The 17984-nt window shown below is 42.7% G+C and overlaps 1 protein-coding gene across 1 annotated transcript in view; it reads left to right on the top strand.

The window, feature by feature from the left end:
• The window catches only part of LOC119732119 (neurogenic locus notch homolog protein 2-like), a 58014-nt gene that overhangs the window by 26362 nt on the left and 13668 nt on the right, over positions 1-17984 (top strand). The window contains exons 14-22 of the mRNA XM_038205551.1: positions 306-447; positions 2434-2969; positions 4503-4730; positions 6343-6484; positions 7944-8473; positions 10356-10549; positions 10763-10907; positions 12092-12212; positions 13865-13998. Coding sequence (XP_038061479.1) covers positions 306-447; positions 2434-2969; positions 4503-4730; positions 6343-6484; positions 7944-8473; positions 10356-10549; positions 10763-10907; positions 12092-12212; positions 13865-13998 — 2172 coding nt within the window. The remainder of the gene's footprint in view (positions 1-305; positions 448-2433; positions 2970-4502; positions 4731-6342; positions 6485-7943; positions 8474-10355; positions 10550-10762; positions 10908-12091; positions 12213-13864; positions 13999-17984) is intronic.

Below are 17984 nucleotides of genomic sequence, written 5' to 3' on the forward strand. Positions count from 1 at the left end.
AATAGTGTGGGTACCACCGTACCAACGAAAGAAGCGTTTCACACCATACATACTGTACGTACAAAGACATAGCACATATCCGATAGGGAGTGTGCCATGACTTTTTATAAACTTAACACGGGATCGTTCTAGGCCAATGAAAATACAGTATTCAAGACGGAGGTAAAACAATTAGTTATCCCTAGTAAAAGTGAAAAAAATCACGCGGGTGGGACTCGAACCGACGCTCTCCTGATAAATAAACAAAAATTTGTGGCCGCAAAATCACAGAAATTTAGAAACACTCCTGTTTCCTTTCCCTGCAGGCACTTACTGTCAGGTGAACGTTGACGAGTGTGTCTCGGCGCCATGCCAGAATAACGGAGTGTGCCATGACGGAATCGGGGAGTATCGCTGCGAGTGTCTGTCAAGCTATCACGGGGTCAACTGTGAACAGTTAAAGACAAGGTAAGAATCACTGATGGCATTGGTCCATTTACCACAGTGTCCAAGTGTGAACAGAAAAAGATGAGGTAAGAATCACTGATGACTTTGGTCAAATTACCGCAGGTTCCAGTATGACGAGGAAAAGAGTAGGTGAGAATTACTCTTGACCTCAGTCAAATTACCACAGTGTCCAGTGTGAACAGAAAAGATGAGGTAAGAATCACTGATGACCTTGGTCAAATTAGCACAGGTTTCAGTAAGATAGGAGGTAAGAATCACTGTTGACCTCAGTCAAATTACCACAGTGTCCAGTGTGAAAAGAAAAGATGATGTATTAAATCACTGATGACCTTGGTCAAATTAGCACAGGTTTTAGTAAGATAGGAGGTAAGAATCACTGTTGACCTCAGTCAAATTACCACAGTGTCCAGTGTGAACAGAAAAGATGATGTATTAAATCACTGATGACCTTGGTCAAATTAGCACAGGTTTCAGTAAGATAGGAGGTAAGAATCACTGTTGACCTCCGACAAATTACCACAGTGTCCAGTGTCAGCAGGAAAAGAGGACTCAATAAGCATCACATATGACCTGGCTAAATTACTACAGGGTACAATGTGAAAAGAAAAATGCAAGGTGAGAATCACTGATGCCCTCGGTCAAATCAATACTGGGTCCTGTGCGAACGGGAAAAGAGGAGGTAACAATTACAGGACCTCGGTCAAATTATCATGGGGTCTGTGTGACAAAAAAAGGCGAGGTAAGGATCATAGATGACTTTGGTAATACACTCAACCAAAAAAAGAAAGTCCTCCCCCCTTAATACTTTTTTGTCTAACTCAAAAACTACTGGGCACATCTTGCTCAAGTTACGACTGATCAGTACAGAAATTCCTTAGCAATCCAGCCATACTCTTTGTTTGGCCGAAAAGAGTAATAATGTGTAAAAAATGATGCAATTTATGACAAGTGGTACCGAAAGAAAAATTGCACTTTTGAACACTTGCAAGGTGAGTGTGAACCGCAACATGCACACATACAAAAGTGCAACTGTTTTCGGTATCGTTTGTCATAAATTGCATATATTCGTACACATTATCACCGTTTAGGGCCAAATAAAGAGTATGGCTGGATTGCTAAGGAATTTCTGCACTGGTCAGTCATAATTTGAGCAAAATGTGCCCAGTAGTTTTTGAGTTTAGACAAAAAATATTGGAAGGGGGGACTTTCTTTTTTGGATGAGTGTATTACCACAGTATCCATGTGTGAAAAAGAAATTTTTTAAACTGATGACGTCACCTGGCAAAGCTACTTCGAGATTCAATGTGAGTAACGGCCGGTTGATGTGTGCAAAACACTTTCACCCTTTTTGCTCCGCTGTTCCAGAGTTGTACTGAACCAAAATGTACATAGAGCAACTCAAGTCAATCTAAAAGGAATTTGTTTTCAGACTGGACAACTTTATGCATACATTTTCCAGTCATATCAAATAACTGCAACAGATGATCTAACATGTGTATATACCTTATCATTGTTTAAAATGTCACGCTTAAAGGCACGCATATTTTATTTATTCATTTTCAATAATAACACAACTCGGAATCAAAGAAGCATGTCAAAAACCACACCTGTTCAAGCTTCAGCTCAGTGGATATTACACTTTTGGAGAAAACTGCGAAAACACATCTTCATTTTTCTTGAAGCAAGCATACATTTCTGTTGAGAGCGCGATGGCAAGGTCCTATAGGAAATGAATGATACTTCTGCTTTTCTTGAAAACGGCAAAAAGATTTCATGTTAAGGATTTCAGCAGGTTAATTTTATAATTTTTGTAAATGTTTCTATATGCCTTGAATTCTTATCTTAGGAATAATTTATTTCAACGTAGTTTGAAACAGGTGTGAGGATATATCTTTCACAAGGTTGAGGTTGCTCCATATAATCATTTTGAAATGGGAGATATTAAACCCATCATTTCTTGTTTTGTTTGTTGTTTTGCTTTGACAGTTGTTCTCCAAGCCCCTGCCAGAATGGCGCTGCATGCATGGTCGTTGGGGCCGGGTACCAGTGTATGTGTAGCCCAGGTTATATCGGCATTGACTGTGAAGTGGACACCAATGAATGCCTCAGCAATCCTTGCTGGAACGGCGCAACGTGCACGGACAGGCCCAACGCGTACCGCTGCACATGCTTGACTGGCTTCACAGGTTCCCGTTGCGAGGGCGATATCGACTGGTGTGCCTCGTCGCCGTGCCATGACGGCGCGACGTGCGTGGACGTGGTGGAAACTTTCCGCTGCGTGTGCCCGCCACTGCGCTCAGGCCCTCTGTGTGACCAGACTCCTTGTCAGAATGGCGCCCTCTACCTCCCAGGGGATGATGGTAGGGCAGACGCATACACCTGTACTTGTCAGCCGGGGTACCTGGGTCGGGACTGCGAAATAGATATTGATGAGTGCGCGTCAGAACCGTGCTCTAATGGAGGAACGTGCCGTCAGCATCAGATCAATGCGTTCATGTGTGAATGCCCGCCGGGTTTTCAAGGTAAGTTGTGGAATCTCGTTTGTACAGCCAACAGTTACATCTATTGTATATTGGACTCCATTTAAGAACAGTAATGATAATAGTTATGGATATTTGCGCACATATATAACGGTATTGGTGCTCAAGGCACTACATAATAACCTGTGCTCATTTTGGCCCATACAAATATTTCAAAGACCATCTCGGCTCCTGGCGTACAGCTCGATGCCATAGCAGTACAGAGCAACTATAATCCAATCTATCACAATTTAGCGCGCTGTGTACACCAGCCACTCACAAGAGCTGCAGTACCCGTGTCAAACCCCAGTGTGTAGGACACGATACATGTGCTTACCCTGGTTCTAACACCTATACAGCGTGTGTCAATAAAAACGCAGGATTCAAAGCGATTTTTTTCTGAGAAAATTATGCTACTGGTGTGCCTAATTTGATAAGGATTTGATTGTCCATAATTTCATCTTTAACAAGATTTTTGTTTGGTGGAATTTGGACTTTTGGTTCAAAAGTTATGACAAGTTTTGTGAAGCCCTTCTGAAGCGGGTTGGTCTGATTCAATGACCTTAACACAACGACCAGTTATGTACAATGCAGGTATGCATTGAAGACAATTAAACCAGAACAAAACTTTCTTTGAAACAACTGATGATAAGTATCACTTAAATTTAATAACTGGACTATCATTGTTTCAAAGCATCATGAATGTCGTCTCTGACATATCAAATGACATTGATTGTGGACTAAAGGATTATGTAAGCCTAATCCTGCCACACATGTCCTTCTTTGTGATCCACAAATACTTTCACCTGTACTGAATTCAAACCTTTCATTAGGTATGTGTGATTTCACAAATCAGACCAGCTTGGAATTTATAACCCTTCTTCAATGTACTCTATCTCTGGACAGGATTGTCCAAATGAGATGGGATAAAAAGCATAGTGAAGAGAAGGAAAGGTACTTTGAAAAGAGGGTTAACATTATGATGAATAGGGGTGGTTTATATTCTTAATATTTTTGTTTCTAATCCTGCGTTTTTATTGACACACGCTGTATATGCATGCAAAGAGAAATTCACGACTCATTTTCTTGTAAAATTTCAGCCATAACATTTAACATCTTGGTGTAGTGGAGGGCTCATGGCATGTTCTTTTTCATAATTTAGGCGATACTCTAATTGAAACTAGATCTTAGTATATAACCCAATAGCACTGTGCCTAGGGCCTAAAGAAATTGGGGGGGCCCAGGGCCATACCAAAACACCACAATGTGCCATATAAAACACACGTTACCAAACCCCCACACCAGAAAAGTTTTAAAAAGTTTTAGCATCTTTCTCTGAATTTTTTATTTCACCGACTGACGCTGATGTATCATGTACAAGTACGTAGAAGTTACGTGTATAAACAGTTTGTTGTTCTGAAGCATTAAACATTACGGTAGTTGTCAACATTTATTGTGCTTTTTTTTCTGCATGTTTGGAAACTTTGACCTTTTGTTTACAAACTCAGTTGCCCATATTTTCCCCCACAATTTCAGGGGAATCATGCAATGATGACATCAACGAGTGTACGTCTGATCCTTGTGGAGCTGGTAGCACCTGCCAAGATGATATCAATGGATACACCTGCCTCTGTGGGCCAGGACTCACTGGTACCCATTGCCAGGATCCTATCGACTACTGTGAACCATCAGCTTGCCGTAATGGGGCCACTTGCCTTAATACAGCTGGAACATACCAGTGTGTATGTGTTGCAGGATTCACAGGTAATGTATTAATTGTCTGGTCCAGCGGTGTAGCCATGAAAAGCGTGGGGGCGCACAACACCCACCTCTGCCCCCCAACAGAAATTGTCGTCCCTCTAGTCGCCACCCACTGGAAGTTTGTTAGTGAACTGGTTAAAGCTATAGTCCATCATTTGTAATTTGTGCATTTTGTTTGTTTGAAGCAACAAAAGGGTTCAAAATCTAATGAAGGATACTGAACAACTAACCTGATGAAGTTTCAGCTAAGCTTCAGCTGTACATTCCGAGAAAAACAGCATTCTAAGATCTCAATTTCAAATCAAAAGTTACTGAATCATGTTTTGAATTGTTTTGAATTGCAGCTATACGCGACGTAGCGCACTGATCCGACGAATTATAACAACCGCGCGCGCGTGTGCGTCGTTCCAATACTTGTGCGCGCTGCGCTGAATAACAAAACGAACTACTAATTTAAATTTTCCTACGGTGCTTCTTAAGAATCACCATTGGAAATGCCTTCTTTCGTTGATTACTTCAAAATGACAGCTTCCCAGAAGGAATAATTTCACAGGGAGTTTAGTTCCCTTACTATCTTTCAACCAAGTTTGTTTTTCAACAATAATTACGCCAGTTACTTTTCAGATGGCTGCAAATGATGGACTATAGCTTTAACACGTTTATAACAGAAATTCCCCCACCGGAACATCCAGCTCCCTCCCCCATTCAACCCCCCTGTGGCGAGAACCCTTGCTGCACCGCTGGTTAGGTCTAGCTTGTCAGTCAAACAGGAGGCATTGACCATTTAGATCCCACCTTTTGGTAAGGTGACTATATGGTTAAACTTGTCCAAATTCACTAACGAGCACTGTGAGAATACTCTAAGTAGACCAATCTGTTAAAGCCCCGCCCTTTGGTGTTTGGCCAATCATAGCCGTGTGAACAAATTACATACTGGAGATCTGCAAATTGTACAACTTTTATTCCAGTGGTTACAGGTTCCATTCCCCTCTGGTCAAGAGACCGATCCATTAAGCCCCGCCCACTGTACACACGGGCAATCGAATCAACATGTGCAAATTCTGCAATGACACACCACATGTTCCAGCTGTGCATGTCATACGCCTGTGCAGACTCTCTTGGTTTACTATATTCCCGAGGACAATGCTTTGTGTTTCTCTTTGTCCCTGTAATATAGCACTCTCGATCTCATAGACTATAAGCACACATACCTACTACAGAGGACCGTTTTTGAACAAAAGACCCAACTCCCGAGGATTGAAAGGATCTGTTGTTCTCCCTTTGTGTGTCGGTCCTCAGGGGTTATGTAGAACACACACACATACAAGCATAGGTTCACTGTCGATCGTGGACATCCTATTGTCCCTCTTTTGTTTGTGCTTTAACATCTTAGGAAGACTCCTATTGGTTTTGTGCACAACCCCAATCGCGGATGTATGCTGGGAATCGTGGATGATATTGTTCTCTTTTGTTCTCTGGAATTTTTCGTCCACGGTTTGAAAAGATGAACACGGACACCTGTCCGACTGTTCGTGCACGCATGTCAAACATTGAAGTCGTGGATGTGATTGGACAAAGCGCTATTTGGATGGATCTATTTTGTCTTTGATTATAGGTACGGATTGTCAGCTGGACATAAACGACTGCCTGTCAGAGCCCTGCATGCACAACGGTGTCTGTGTGGATCACGTCAATGGCTTCACGTGTACTTGCCAGCCAGGATTTGTGGGCATGCAGTGTGAAGCCTGCAGCAATGAGTAATTAAACCATGATTTTATTATTTGTTGGGATGTGAGCACAAGTGACAAAGCGAGAGCTGGGGTACTAGACCACTGGCAGAGACCATCACTGGACCGAGCCCAGTCTAATGTGGCCTTCTTAGATGTAGGTAGCTCTCCGGCACTTAACTGGTTCGTCACTCGTCACTCAAATTCTGATTGGAGGCAGGTGGATCTGGACAGCGACGCATACATTGGGGATAGCCTGATGACTGTATGATCATGGAGCTATAAAAAAGGCTCCGTGGTATGATCAAGGACAAACCATGCACTACCACCGTATGTGCGAGCATATTTATGGTCGTTAACTGATTAAGAAGACTAGAGCAGGCTAGTCGAAATGTTGAGACCAAAGACAAGTTCTTTTAGAACTTAAAGCAGGACAAGTTCCTTTCAGAACTAAATATCTTCTAAGCAGAAGTTATAACCACATGGTGTTACTGCAACTGAAACGATACTGATTAAGAAGCCATTATCTCAGCAGGGTGCTCATGAATGCAAACCCGGGAATCCTTGGTTTGCGAAAGCCACATTAGACTGGGCTCGGTCCAGTAATGATTTGATCAAACGCATTGCCACATCACGCCTGACACTCATGTAAAGACATTCTATAGATTAGTGCACCTCCGTGTAAAATTGTGCGTGATATACGCATGCGAAGCGATACATGAGCCTAATGAATGAGCATCAGGTGCCGACGGTAATTCGTGTTTGAATATGGCTCTCCCAGTGTTTTTTTTTCTCCAATTTGCAACTGTTGAGGGGGTACACTGATTCCATTGCGAGATATTTGTTAATACAACATTAAGTTTTTTCCTCGCTGTTCCTTGACTTTTTTTGTCATTGCTTCGTATACATGCCTTTAAAAAAAAAAAAAATTATCATTTAACTTGTCATGTGCCATGAGTTCAACTCATGATCTGAACGATGTATGAAGACAAGTTGCTCCAGAGTTGTTTCAACTGACCGCAATAGTCAATCTTTTGGTGTTGCATGTAGTTGCTCGTAATTGTTTCAAACCTCAAATTGTTCACGTACTTAATTTAAATCTCATCAACAAGTTTAAAACAATTTTAGAATTCCATTCTGCAATGGGCAGAATTCATAAAAAATTTGCATTTTGTTACTTTCTAGTACTTCAACAAGATGACGAGAGGAAGACGTCTTTGATGGACCTGTCTAAATGTGGCATTGTCGCTCGCAACAGATGTCTGCCAAATACCACTATTACTACTATGTTCTATTTTATTCTAGTATACAAATAAAACTTGGGTTTAAGGTATATAGTTGAAAACACCCTGAGGTATAGGAAAATGACAAACTATGACTCCCGAAGCAACCAAAACGTAGTTTGAGGTTTGCTAGTCGAGTAGTATTTTGTTTATATTCATCTATTTTTTTGGAAATTCATGTTGTTGTTTTTTATTTCATTCTATAGTTCCTGCCATAATGGTGGCACTTGCATTGTTGGCATTGGCGGTGAGTTCTCTTGCGTCTGTCGGAATGACTTCAATGGTGCCCAGTGTGAAGTACCAATCAGCTACTGCCTCAGTAGTCCCTGCCAGAACGGGGGTTTCTGTGTTGACACTTCTTGGGGTCTCCGCTGCCTGTGCTTGCAGGGATACGGCGGACCAAACTGCGAAAACGATCTCGACGAGTGCGCCTCGTTCCCATGCGTTCACGCCACGCAGTGCGTAGATGGCGTCAACCGCTACACGTGCACCTGCGAGGGCGGCTACAGTGGCGTCAACTGCGAGTTGAATATTGACGAGTGTGCAAGCCAGCCGTGCTACAACGGAGCAACTTGCCTAGATCTTGTACACGACTATACCTGCCTGTGCGTCCAGGGGTACACAGGCCAAGGCTGTGAGATCAACATCAACGAATGTGACGAAAGTCCCTGTTTTAACGGCTTATGCCTTGATGGCATCAACAGTTTCTTGTGCGTTTGTTTTCCAGGCTCAACAGGTAAGAATTTTATTTTATTCACCCAGACTCGAACCAGCCAACCAACTCCGGCAAGATCAGTGGTTGAGTGGTATAACATCTGCACTAGTGGGTGAGACTCGAGAGGTCGTGGGTTCGAGTCCAACCCAAATAGTTTGTGAATACTTAGCTCAACACTGAGTATAAACAGTGTTTGAAAAATATTTAGGTGAAAAAGGATCAAACCCATAATTGAGGTTTGAGGTTACCAAGCAGGCTATAGCGAGTCAATTTTTTTCACAGCACTATAATAATAATAATAATAATTATAATAACAACAGTCAGGTTCTTAGGCCAAAAAAAATAAGTCTCCTGTTTCTGGTATGGAGCTTGCCCCAAAAGTGGTGCGGCAACACGGCTTTTTTTTTTTTACCTGAATTTTTTTGCTTCAAATGTCGGCTGATGACTGCAAATGGTGCCCGACTAAACTTAGTGCAAATATATGGGAGTCCAGAGAGGCCACATAAAGCTTATTCTCGATCATAACCCCCTCTAAAAACACGTTAAAATTGTGCAGCAGCAGGATTCCAGTCAAACCAGTGAGTTATGCGGTTTTGAGACATCATCTTTCATTAAAAAAAAAAAATCATTTTGCTGACGCGCATGGCTACGGCGACGCGCGCGCATACCAGAAATCAGAGACTTTTTTTTTTGGCCTTATGTAGCGCTTTTAACTAAGATCAAAGCGATTTACATTATTATTACCTCTGACCATTGGGCTAATTGAACATTTTAAATACCATCTGAGCTTCCTGGGGAATATACAGCTAGCCCAAATATATAGCCCAATTGGGTGCATTCCAGGCCATGATGATCCTTTAAAGGGAAAATACAACATTTGCAAACATCAAAAAATAAAACTATTCAATCATTTTGAAATACCTTGCTGGACTGTTAGTGAATGACAGTGTAAAGCATCCTGTAAAATCATGGCACCTGGTATACTGTCATTTTCAAGAAAAGTGGTATTTTTGTATCAATTTCCAACGCTGATCGGCCGATCAGCGTTGGAAAAAACTGGCTTTTTTTCAAATACTGGCCCCAGTTGACCCTCGCACTTGTTTGCAATCGATTACACACCTATGAACGGGTACAAGCCAGCTAGACTGGTTCCCTGACCTTACAATTCCCCAATATATGTAAACTGCTCTGTTTCTTCTTCAATGGAGTCAGGGAACCAGACTACAGGAAAATGATCGTTTTTCTTGGTTTTTATAGCATTTTCGAACCCAAAACCTAAAAAAAGTCAGTGTAACTATATTTGCTATATATTTCCAACCCCCCAATTCCATCCATTTCTGAAAATGACAGCAAAAGCAAATGATGTATATTCCCTTTAACGTGACATCACAACTTTGTGTTCACCTTCACGTTTGCTAAAGGGCATTTCCCCCCTCCCCCCAATATTTTGTAAAGACTGGCCTTTTTCATTCAAATGCCCTTTTGTGTCACCAGTGTTGAGTGCCCGTTTTTTAAGAAGTGCCCTTTTTTTCTTAACCAGTTCCTTTTTTTCTAAACAAGTACCCATTTTAAAAATTGGTGGTGCCATTTTGTGTGCCATCTGCCGTTCCCTGTACCTTTTTTTTTTTTTTAATTTCATGCATGTATCACCCTGAAAAGCACTATATATTGTCTGTTAGTGGGTATAATCGTCAGTTTTGAACAGCGCCCACAATGACAGATGGTACCAGCCCCCCCCCCCCAACCACTATTTGATTTTACGGAGGCCAAGTATCAGGATAAACAAATGTGTCTACATTTCACCACGGATGTGCAACTGCCCTTTTTGAATTTTTTTTAACCCCCCCCCAAATAAAAAATGACCTTGCTACGTGACTGCAATGTTACTATAACTCTTGTACAGGAGCATTCTGTGAGATTAACTTGAACGACTGTGACCCGGACCCTTGCCAGAACGGCGCGGAATGCTCAGATCAGCTCAACGCATACGCCTGCGTCTGCTTACCGGGCTACAGCGGGATCCACTGTGAGGTTGATATAAACGAATGCCAACAACTGAACGTGCAATGTCAACATGGCGGAACCTGTGTGAATAAGGTAAATTTGTGTAAAAAGTATAAAGCATCCATTTCACATAAAATCTCACCAGCCTGTTCTCATTAATGACGCAAGGTTTCCAATTTAGGGTTTTGGCACAAGCATTCACAATGGGAAATGCTCACTGCAAATTGATACTTTTACTGACAAAATTCTTTGCCATATCCCTGCCGCTACTGCACTCACCTTGTCTTTCTGATTGCATGCATATAGGTAGGAGACTTTGAGTGCTCATGCGTTGCCGGTTATAGGGGGCGCTATTGTGAGGAGGAGGTCAACGAATGCGAGTCAAACCCGTGTGGCAACGGAGGAAGCTGTCGCGATGAGCTGGCTTCATTTTCCTGTGTTTGTTCGCAAGGTAAGGCATTCGTTCATATCCATAAGCGACCTCTAATTGCTTTTAGCTTCATAGCTTATTTTTTCCACTAAGAAATGGGCAACTTTGTTTGTTTATTTCAGTAACAGAAGCACTTTTATCCTAAGTTGTTTCATAAATACCTGAGACTGTTTTAAACCCCATGTTAAAACACCGCTGCGTTCTGTGTCACATCCCGCATTACATGCCGCTTGCGCCAATTTCCATATAGGGAGATTTTAAGCACTCTGCACGCGGCAGGCATAGACTTTGCCAGAGTTGCACCAAACATATTTGCACCAAACATGAAGTAAAATTGTTGAAGAAAATCATTGGAAATTTCTGAATTTTTGACTGAAAGATATTGATTAATGGGAATAAATTTGTGTTTGGCTGGTATTAAACAAGTGCATTTAAAACTGGCTTGGGTCCTGGATGCAGATAACGATCCTCGCCTTCATTTGGGCCATTATCAGCATCCAGGCTCCTAGTTAGTTTCGTACCTGTTTAAAACTAACCAAGCACATCAATTCCCTTAGAGTAGGCATTTTAGTGTGAAGACTACTCCAAATTTTGATTAAAATACTTTTGATTAAAAAGTGGAAACTCTTTAAAGGTAGAGTATATCATATGCAGCTATTCAAAAAGTAACTCAGAAAGTTATTGTTTAAAAAACTTACTTGGTTTAAAGATAGTAATGGCACTAAACTCCTTGAGAAATTATTCCTTCTGGCATGATGTCATTTTGAAGAAAACAATTAAAGAAGGTCATTACCAATGATGCGTCTGATGGCAAAAGCCCCCCCCCCATGAAACCTTGTCGCCCCCCCAGTCGCCCCCCCCCCCCCCCACTGAGATTTTGAGTTTCGAAAAAAATTATCATTGATCTACATGACGCCCCCCATGAAATGTTCCAGCGCCCCCCTACTGAAAAATTCCTGGCTACGCCACTGCATTGGATAGAACATGTAGAACAATGCGTCCTGAGAGAAATTTGACCACTGAAAAACTGCAGTCGCGCGCCGAGTCTCGCGCACACACAACTTGCCAGTGCCATATCACGCCTCTACCCAGAAATTTGGGGAAGTCGTTTATTTGTGTGTAGAGGATCCGTGAACAGAGTGAAAACTCAATGTTTGGATTAAAAAAATACGTGTACATACCCTTTTATTTTGATGGTATTTTAGGGTTTGCCGGTGCGCAGTGTAACGTCGAGGTCAATTTGTGTCTGGAGGCTCCCTGCAGTAACGGTGCCACATGCATCCCCAGCCCGGGGGGTTTCACCTGCACATGCCCGGCAGGATACAGGTACAGTACATATTCAATTCAATTCAATTCAACATTTATTTCCAGCTCATACAAACACTATATAGTAATGATTATATGAAGAAAACAAAACAACAGTTGGAGGCATACACACAAAAAGCCAAAGCTTGTAAAGGGAATGCCTTTTAAAATAAAATGAAAATATGTAATAAAAATGTATGTAGTTTATGCAGTACCCGCTGCTATGTACATCAGATTCGAACCAGCCAACCGATCCCGTTAGCTCGGTGGTCGAGTGGTGAGACATCTGCACTAGAAAGCAGGACGTCGTGGGTTCGAGTCCCACCTGAGTGATTTTTTTCCAACTTTCACTCGGGAGATATAACACACTGAGTATACGGTGTTTAAATGTCGGTGAAGGGCAAAACCTATAGTTTGATTGATATTAATCACCGTATTATCGTATAATAATGAAAATATGACCGTAACTAATTACAACATATACAAGTAACAGAACAGAAGAAAATGAAATGGACAAACAAACAACCCCACTACCAAACAAACAAACAAACGAACAAAAAATAAACAGACAAGTGGACAAAAGGTAATGAGTAGAAATTATGTGATACAATAGAGGAAAGTTAATGTTTGAATGACGCATACGATATAACCAGTCTGGAGTATTATAACATCGAGGTATGTGTGTAGACGGATAATGCAAACAGGCAAGTATCGGGTAGAAAAAGAACAAAACATAACAAACTTTCAAATAGGCCATCAGCCTCGGTCCAAAATTTTGGCAACCGGTATCAAATGAGGGGAATAATCGTCATAGCGATTTTTTGGCAAGGTATACACCTCCAGAGTTGGAAAATATGTGATAGCATTGCAGCGGTGGCAGCTTTTTAGGTGTTATCACCCGTTTTTTCAAAATGTCCATCAAAATGCTTGTTACCACTCTAGGGGCGGTATACCTTGCGCATGCGCACTATAATAAGCCTTTTCGGAGTTCCAACTGCGCGCATTCGTAACCTGTGACAACGCACATTGTTTGTCTCAAATGCCCTTTGACAGTACCCACAATGCACAAACAGCCTTTTTGTAAAGTCAGTGGCGCAATGATGTCAAAGGCCATTTGAGACAAACAATGCGCGTTGTCACAGGTTATGAATGCGCAGTTGGAACTCTGAAAAGGCTTATTATTTATGCCCTGATTTGATACCGACCAAACCCCCCAAGCTGATGGCCTAAAATAGGGAAAAATTGAAAGAATATGTGGAGAAAAACACTTATGTTACATAAAGAGAGAGGAGGTATTTTTTTTTGTAGTCAGTTTCATATCTGAATGTGTATACAATGTGAATTTGATGTCATGGAACATTTTTTTTTATGGGAAATTCTTGCTTAGTAGGTTTGCATGTGTTCAACCTATTAACAGCGATTAAAATTTGCATTAAAACTTGCCGTGATGTCACTTTTTTAAGTTCGCATTTGCTCCTGCTTTCTAGTGCAGAGAGCTTATACCCACGTGACCACCGAGCTAGGGCCGGTTGGCTGGTTCGACTCTGATGCACATGTAGCAGCAGGTACCGCAATTAAACTGAAGTGCGTCTTGATACTCCTTTTTGTCATTTCCTATGCTATGGGACCAGCTTTACTAGACTTGCCTTCTCTTGTTTTTATTTTCTCATCAGTGGTTCCCTGTGCGACGCAGAGGTCGATGAGTGTCTGAGCCAGCCATGTCTACACCAGTCGCAGTGTTCTGATCAAATCAACGGTTACCAATGTGCTTGCCTACCGGGCTACCTCGGTACTCACTGTGAAATAGGTAATGAGTTGTCTTACGAAAATTTGTTGTGGATTGAGTAGGAAACTTTTCAAAGTATTTCTCATTATTGGTTTGTAGTTTTGGGTTTTCATCTAGCTCGTTTCACAAACACAATCATAATTGGCTCCCTGTGTGAATATTGAACCACTTTTTGACCACTTTTGAGAGCCCAGCGGATGGGCCGCACCATGTGTGCGTACTGGTACATGCGCTTATATCGTGAAGTACATACACATTGTTTTATACCATCTTGGCTTGAGCATGATCAGGCATCATCAGCAATGCGTGATGAAGTCAACTGGGGCCAAGTTCGCACAAGGACTATAGTTGACCAATGGTTAACTAATGTTTGCCCGAATTATGTCTAGTCGACGGTGGTTGACTACGCTGGTCGACTATTTGGAACCAGCCTACTGGGGTTGGTTGCTTCGCTGGTAACCAATAGCTGCGCGCATCCATAGCGCGCATCCATAACGCTTGCACTGAGAGCCAGGATCCAGAAGTTTTGCGATGACATTTTGACCAGCGTTTGACTAGAGACGTTCGCACGTTGCTATCAGTGCGCAGGCGTAAGGTACGTCACAAATCAACCACTAGTCGACTAATGGTCCTTGCCCGAACTTGGCCAATGTTGACCATAAGCAGGACCGATTTCATCAAACACGGATAGGATTCACCAAGTTGTACATATAGTTTGCCAGTAGTTTAATTTGTTTTACCCAGGTAGAGCTTTCCTCAAACCATGGTCCCAGTGGCGTCACCAGACTTTTCAGTCTGGGGGGGCACAGGGGGGCACCAGCATTTGATGGGGGGGGGGGGGGGGGGCACTTAGGTGGATACGGATCGCCGTCCTGGGCGAGGGGTCTAAGGGGAGGGGGTGCCCTCCCCTTAGACCCCTCCCCCAGGAAATTTTCGCATACGGAGGATGGGCTAGATGCAAAATGGTGCCACATTTGATGCTCATTTGAAGAAAATACGAATTACTGTGCTTCTTTGTCCTTATGAAAAACCAACTCAGATGATGGGAGTTGAATATAACAAAATATATATATATTTTTTTACCAACCCAAATCTCAGATGGGGGGGCACTCGGGGGGGGCACTAGGTTTTCCAGGGGGGGGGGCACGTGCCCCCCCTGGCCCCCCTTGGCGACGCCACTGCATGGTCCCAACCAGGCTTGGTTTTTACCTGTCTAGAGTGCCGGACATAAGAAGCTGAGTTGGATTCTCGCTAGTGTGAAAGGGGTTCCCACAATACAGTGTATGACCCAAGTCCAACATGGACATGTTGGGTTGTGTGTAATATAGGCCCTTCCCTGTACTGCCTCAAACCACCCCAGTGTATAGGGGTATGAATATTTGGGTAGTACAGGAACCTGGTACCCGATTGAAAAAACCCCCAGAGGTACCCAGTTAGCTGATAAAGACACCCAACAGGAACCTGGCACCCAATTGAAAAACAGAGGTACCCAGTTAGCCGATAAAGACACCCAACAGGAACCTGGCACCCAATTGAAATACAGAGGTACCAGTTAGCCGATAAAGACACCCAACAGGAACCTGGCACCCAATTGAAAAACAGAGGTACCAGTTAGCCGATAAAGACACCCAACAGGAACCTGGCACACAAAAAATAAACAGACAAGTGGACAAAAGGTAATGAGTAGAAATTATGTGATACAATAGAGGAAAGTTAATGTTTGAATGACGCATACGATATAACCAGTCTGGAGTATTATAACATCGAGGTATGTGTGTAGACGGATAATGCAAACAGGCAAGTATCGGGTAGAAAAAGAACAAAACATAACAAACTTTCAAATAGGCCATCAGCCTCGGTCCAAAATTTTGGCAACCGGTATCAAATGAGGGGAATAATCGTCATAGCGATTTTTTGGCAAGGTATACACCTCCAGAGTTGGAAAATATGTGATAGCATTGCAGCGGTGGCAGCTTTTTAGGTGTTATCACCCTTTTTTTCAAAATGTCCATCAAAATGCTTGTTACCACTCTAGGGGCGGTATACCTTGCGCATGCGCACTATAATAAGCCTTTTCGGAGTTCCAACTGCGCGCATTCGTAACCTGTGACAACGCACATTGTTTGTCTCAAATGCCCTTTGACAGTACCCACAATGCACAAACAGCCTTTTTGTAAAGTCAGTGGCGCAATGATGTCAAAGGCCATTTGAGACAAACAATGCGCGTTGTCACAGGTTATGAATGCGCAGTTGGAACTCTGAAAAGGCTTATTATTTATGCCCTGATTTGATACCGACCAAACCCCCCCAAGCTGATGGCCTAAAATAGGGAAAAATTGAAAGAATATGTGGAGAAAAACACTTATGTTACATAAAGAGAGAGGAGGTATTTTTTTTTGTAGTCAGTTTCATATCTGAATGTGTATACAATGTGAATTTGATGTCATGGAACATTTTTTTTTATGGGAAATTCTTGCTTAGTAGGTTTGCATGTGTTCAACCTATTAACAGCGATTAAAATTTGCATTAAAACTTGCCGTGATGAATATAGGCCCTTCCCTGTACTGCCTCAAACCACCCCAGTGTATAGGGGTATGAATATTTGGGTAGTACAGGAACCTGGTACCCGATTGAAAAACAGAGGTACCCAGTTAGCCGATAAAGACACCCAACAGGAACCTGGCACCCAATTGAAAAACAGAGGTACCCAGTTAGCCGATAAAGACACCCAACAGGAACCTGGCACCCAATTGAAATACAGAGGTACCAGTTAGCCGATAAAGACACCCAACAGGAACCTGGCACCCAATTGAAAAACAGAGGTACCAGTTAGCCGATAAAGACACCCAACAGGAACCCAATTGAAAAACAGAGGTACCAATTGCGATAAAGACTAATTGGCCCTTCCCTGTACTGCCTCGAACCACCCGCAGTGTATAGGGGTATGAATTTTCGGGTAGTACAGGAACCTGTTACCTGATTGAAAAAACAGAGGTACCCAGTTAGCCGATAAAGACACCCAACAGGAACCTGGCACCCAATTGAAAAAAAAGGTACCAGTTAGCCGATAAAGACACCCAACAGGAACCTGGCACCCAATTGAAAAACAGAGGTACCAGTTAGCCGATAAAGACACCCAACAGGAACCTGGCACCCAATTGAAAAACAGAGGTACCCGGTTAGCCGATAAAGACACCCAACAGGAACCTGGCACCCAATTGAAAAACAGAGGTACCAGTTAGCCGATAAAGACACCCAACAGGAACTTGGCACCCAATTGAAAAACAGAGGTACCCAGTTAGCCGATAAAGACACCCAACAGGAACCTGGCACCCAATTGAAAAACAGAGGTACCAGTTAGCCGATAAAGACACCCAACAGGAACCTGGCACCCAATTGAAAAACAGAGGTACCAGTTAGCCGATAAAGACACCCAACAGGAACCTGGCACCCAATTGAAAAACAGAGGTACCAGTTAGCCGATAAAGACACCCAACAGGAACCTGGCACCCAATTGAAAAACAGAGGTACCCAGTTAGCCGATAAAGACACCCAACAGGAACCTGGCACCCAATTGAAAAACAGAGGTACCCAGTTAGCCGATAAAGACACCCAACAGGAACCTGGCACCCAATTGAAAAACAGAGGTACCCAGTTAGCCGATAAAGACACCCAACAGGAACCTGGTACCCAATTGAAAAACAGAGGTACCAGTTAGCCGATAAAGACACCCAACAGGAACCTGGCACCCAATTGAAAAACAGAGGTACCAGTTAGCCGATAAAGACACCCAACAGGAACCTGGCACCCAATTGAAAAACAGAGGTACCCAGTTAGCCGATAAAGACACCCAACAGGAACCTGGCACCCAATTGAAAAACAGAGGTACCAGTTAGCCGATAAAGACACCCAACAGGAACCTGGCACCCAATTGAAAAACAGAGGTACCAGTTAGCCGATAAAGACACCCAACAGGAACCTGGCACCCAATTGAAAAACAGAGGTAC

The sequence above is a fragment of the Patiria miniata genome, unplaced genomic scaffold (genome assembly GCF_015706575.1).
Source record: "Patiria miniata isolate m_02_andy unplaced genomic scaffold, ASM1570657v1 HiC_scaffold_1, whole genome shotgun sequence".
Classification (NCBI taxonomy): domain Eukaryota; kingdom Metazoa; phylum Echinodermata; class Asteroidea; order Valvatida; family Asterinidae; genus Patiria; species Patiria miniata.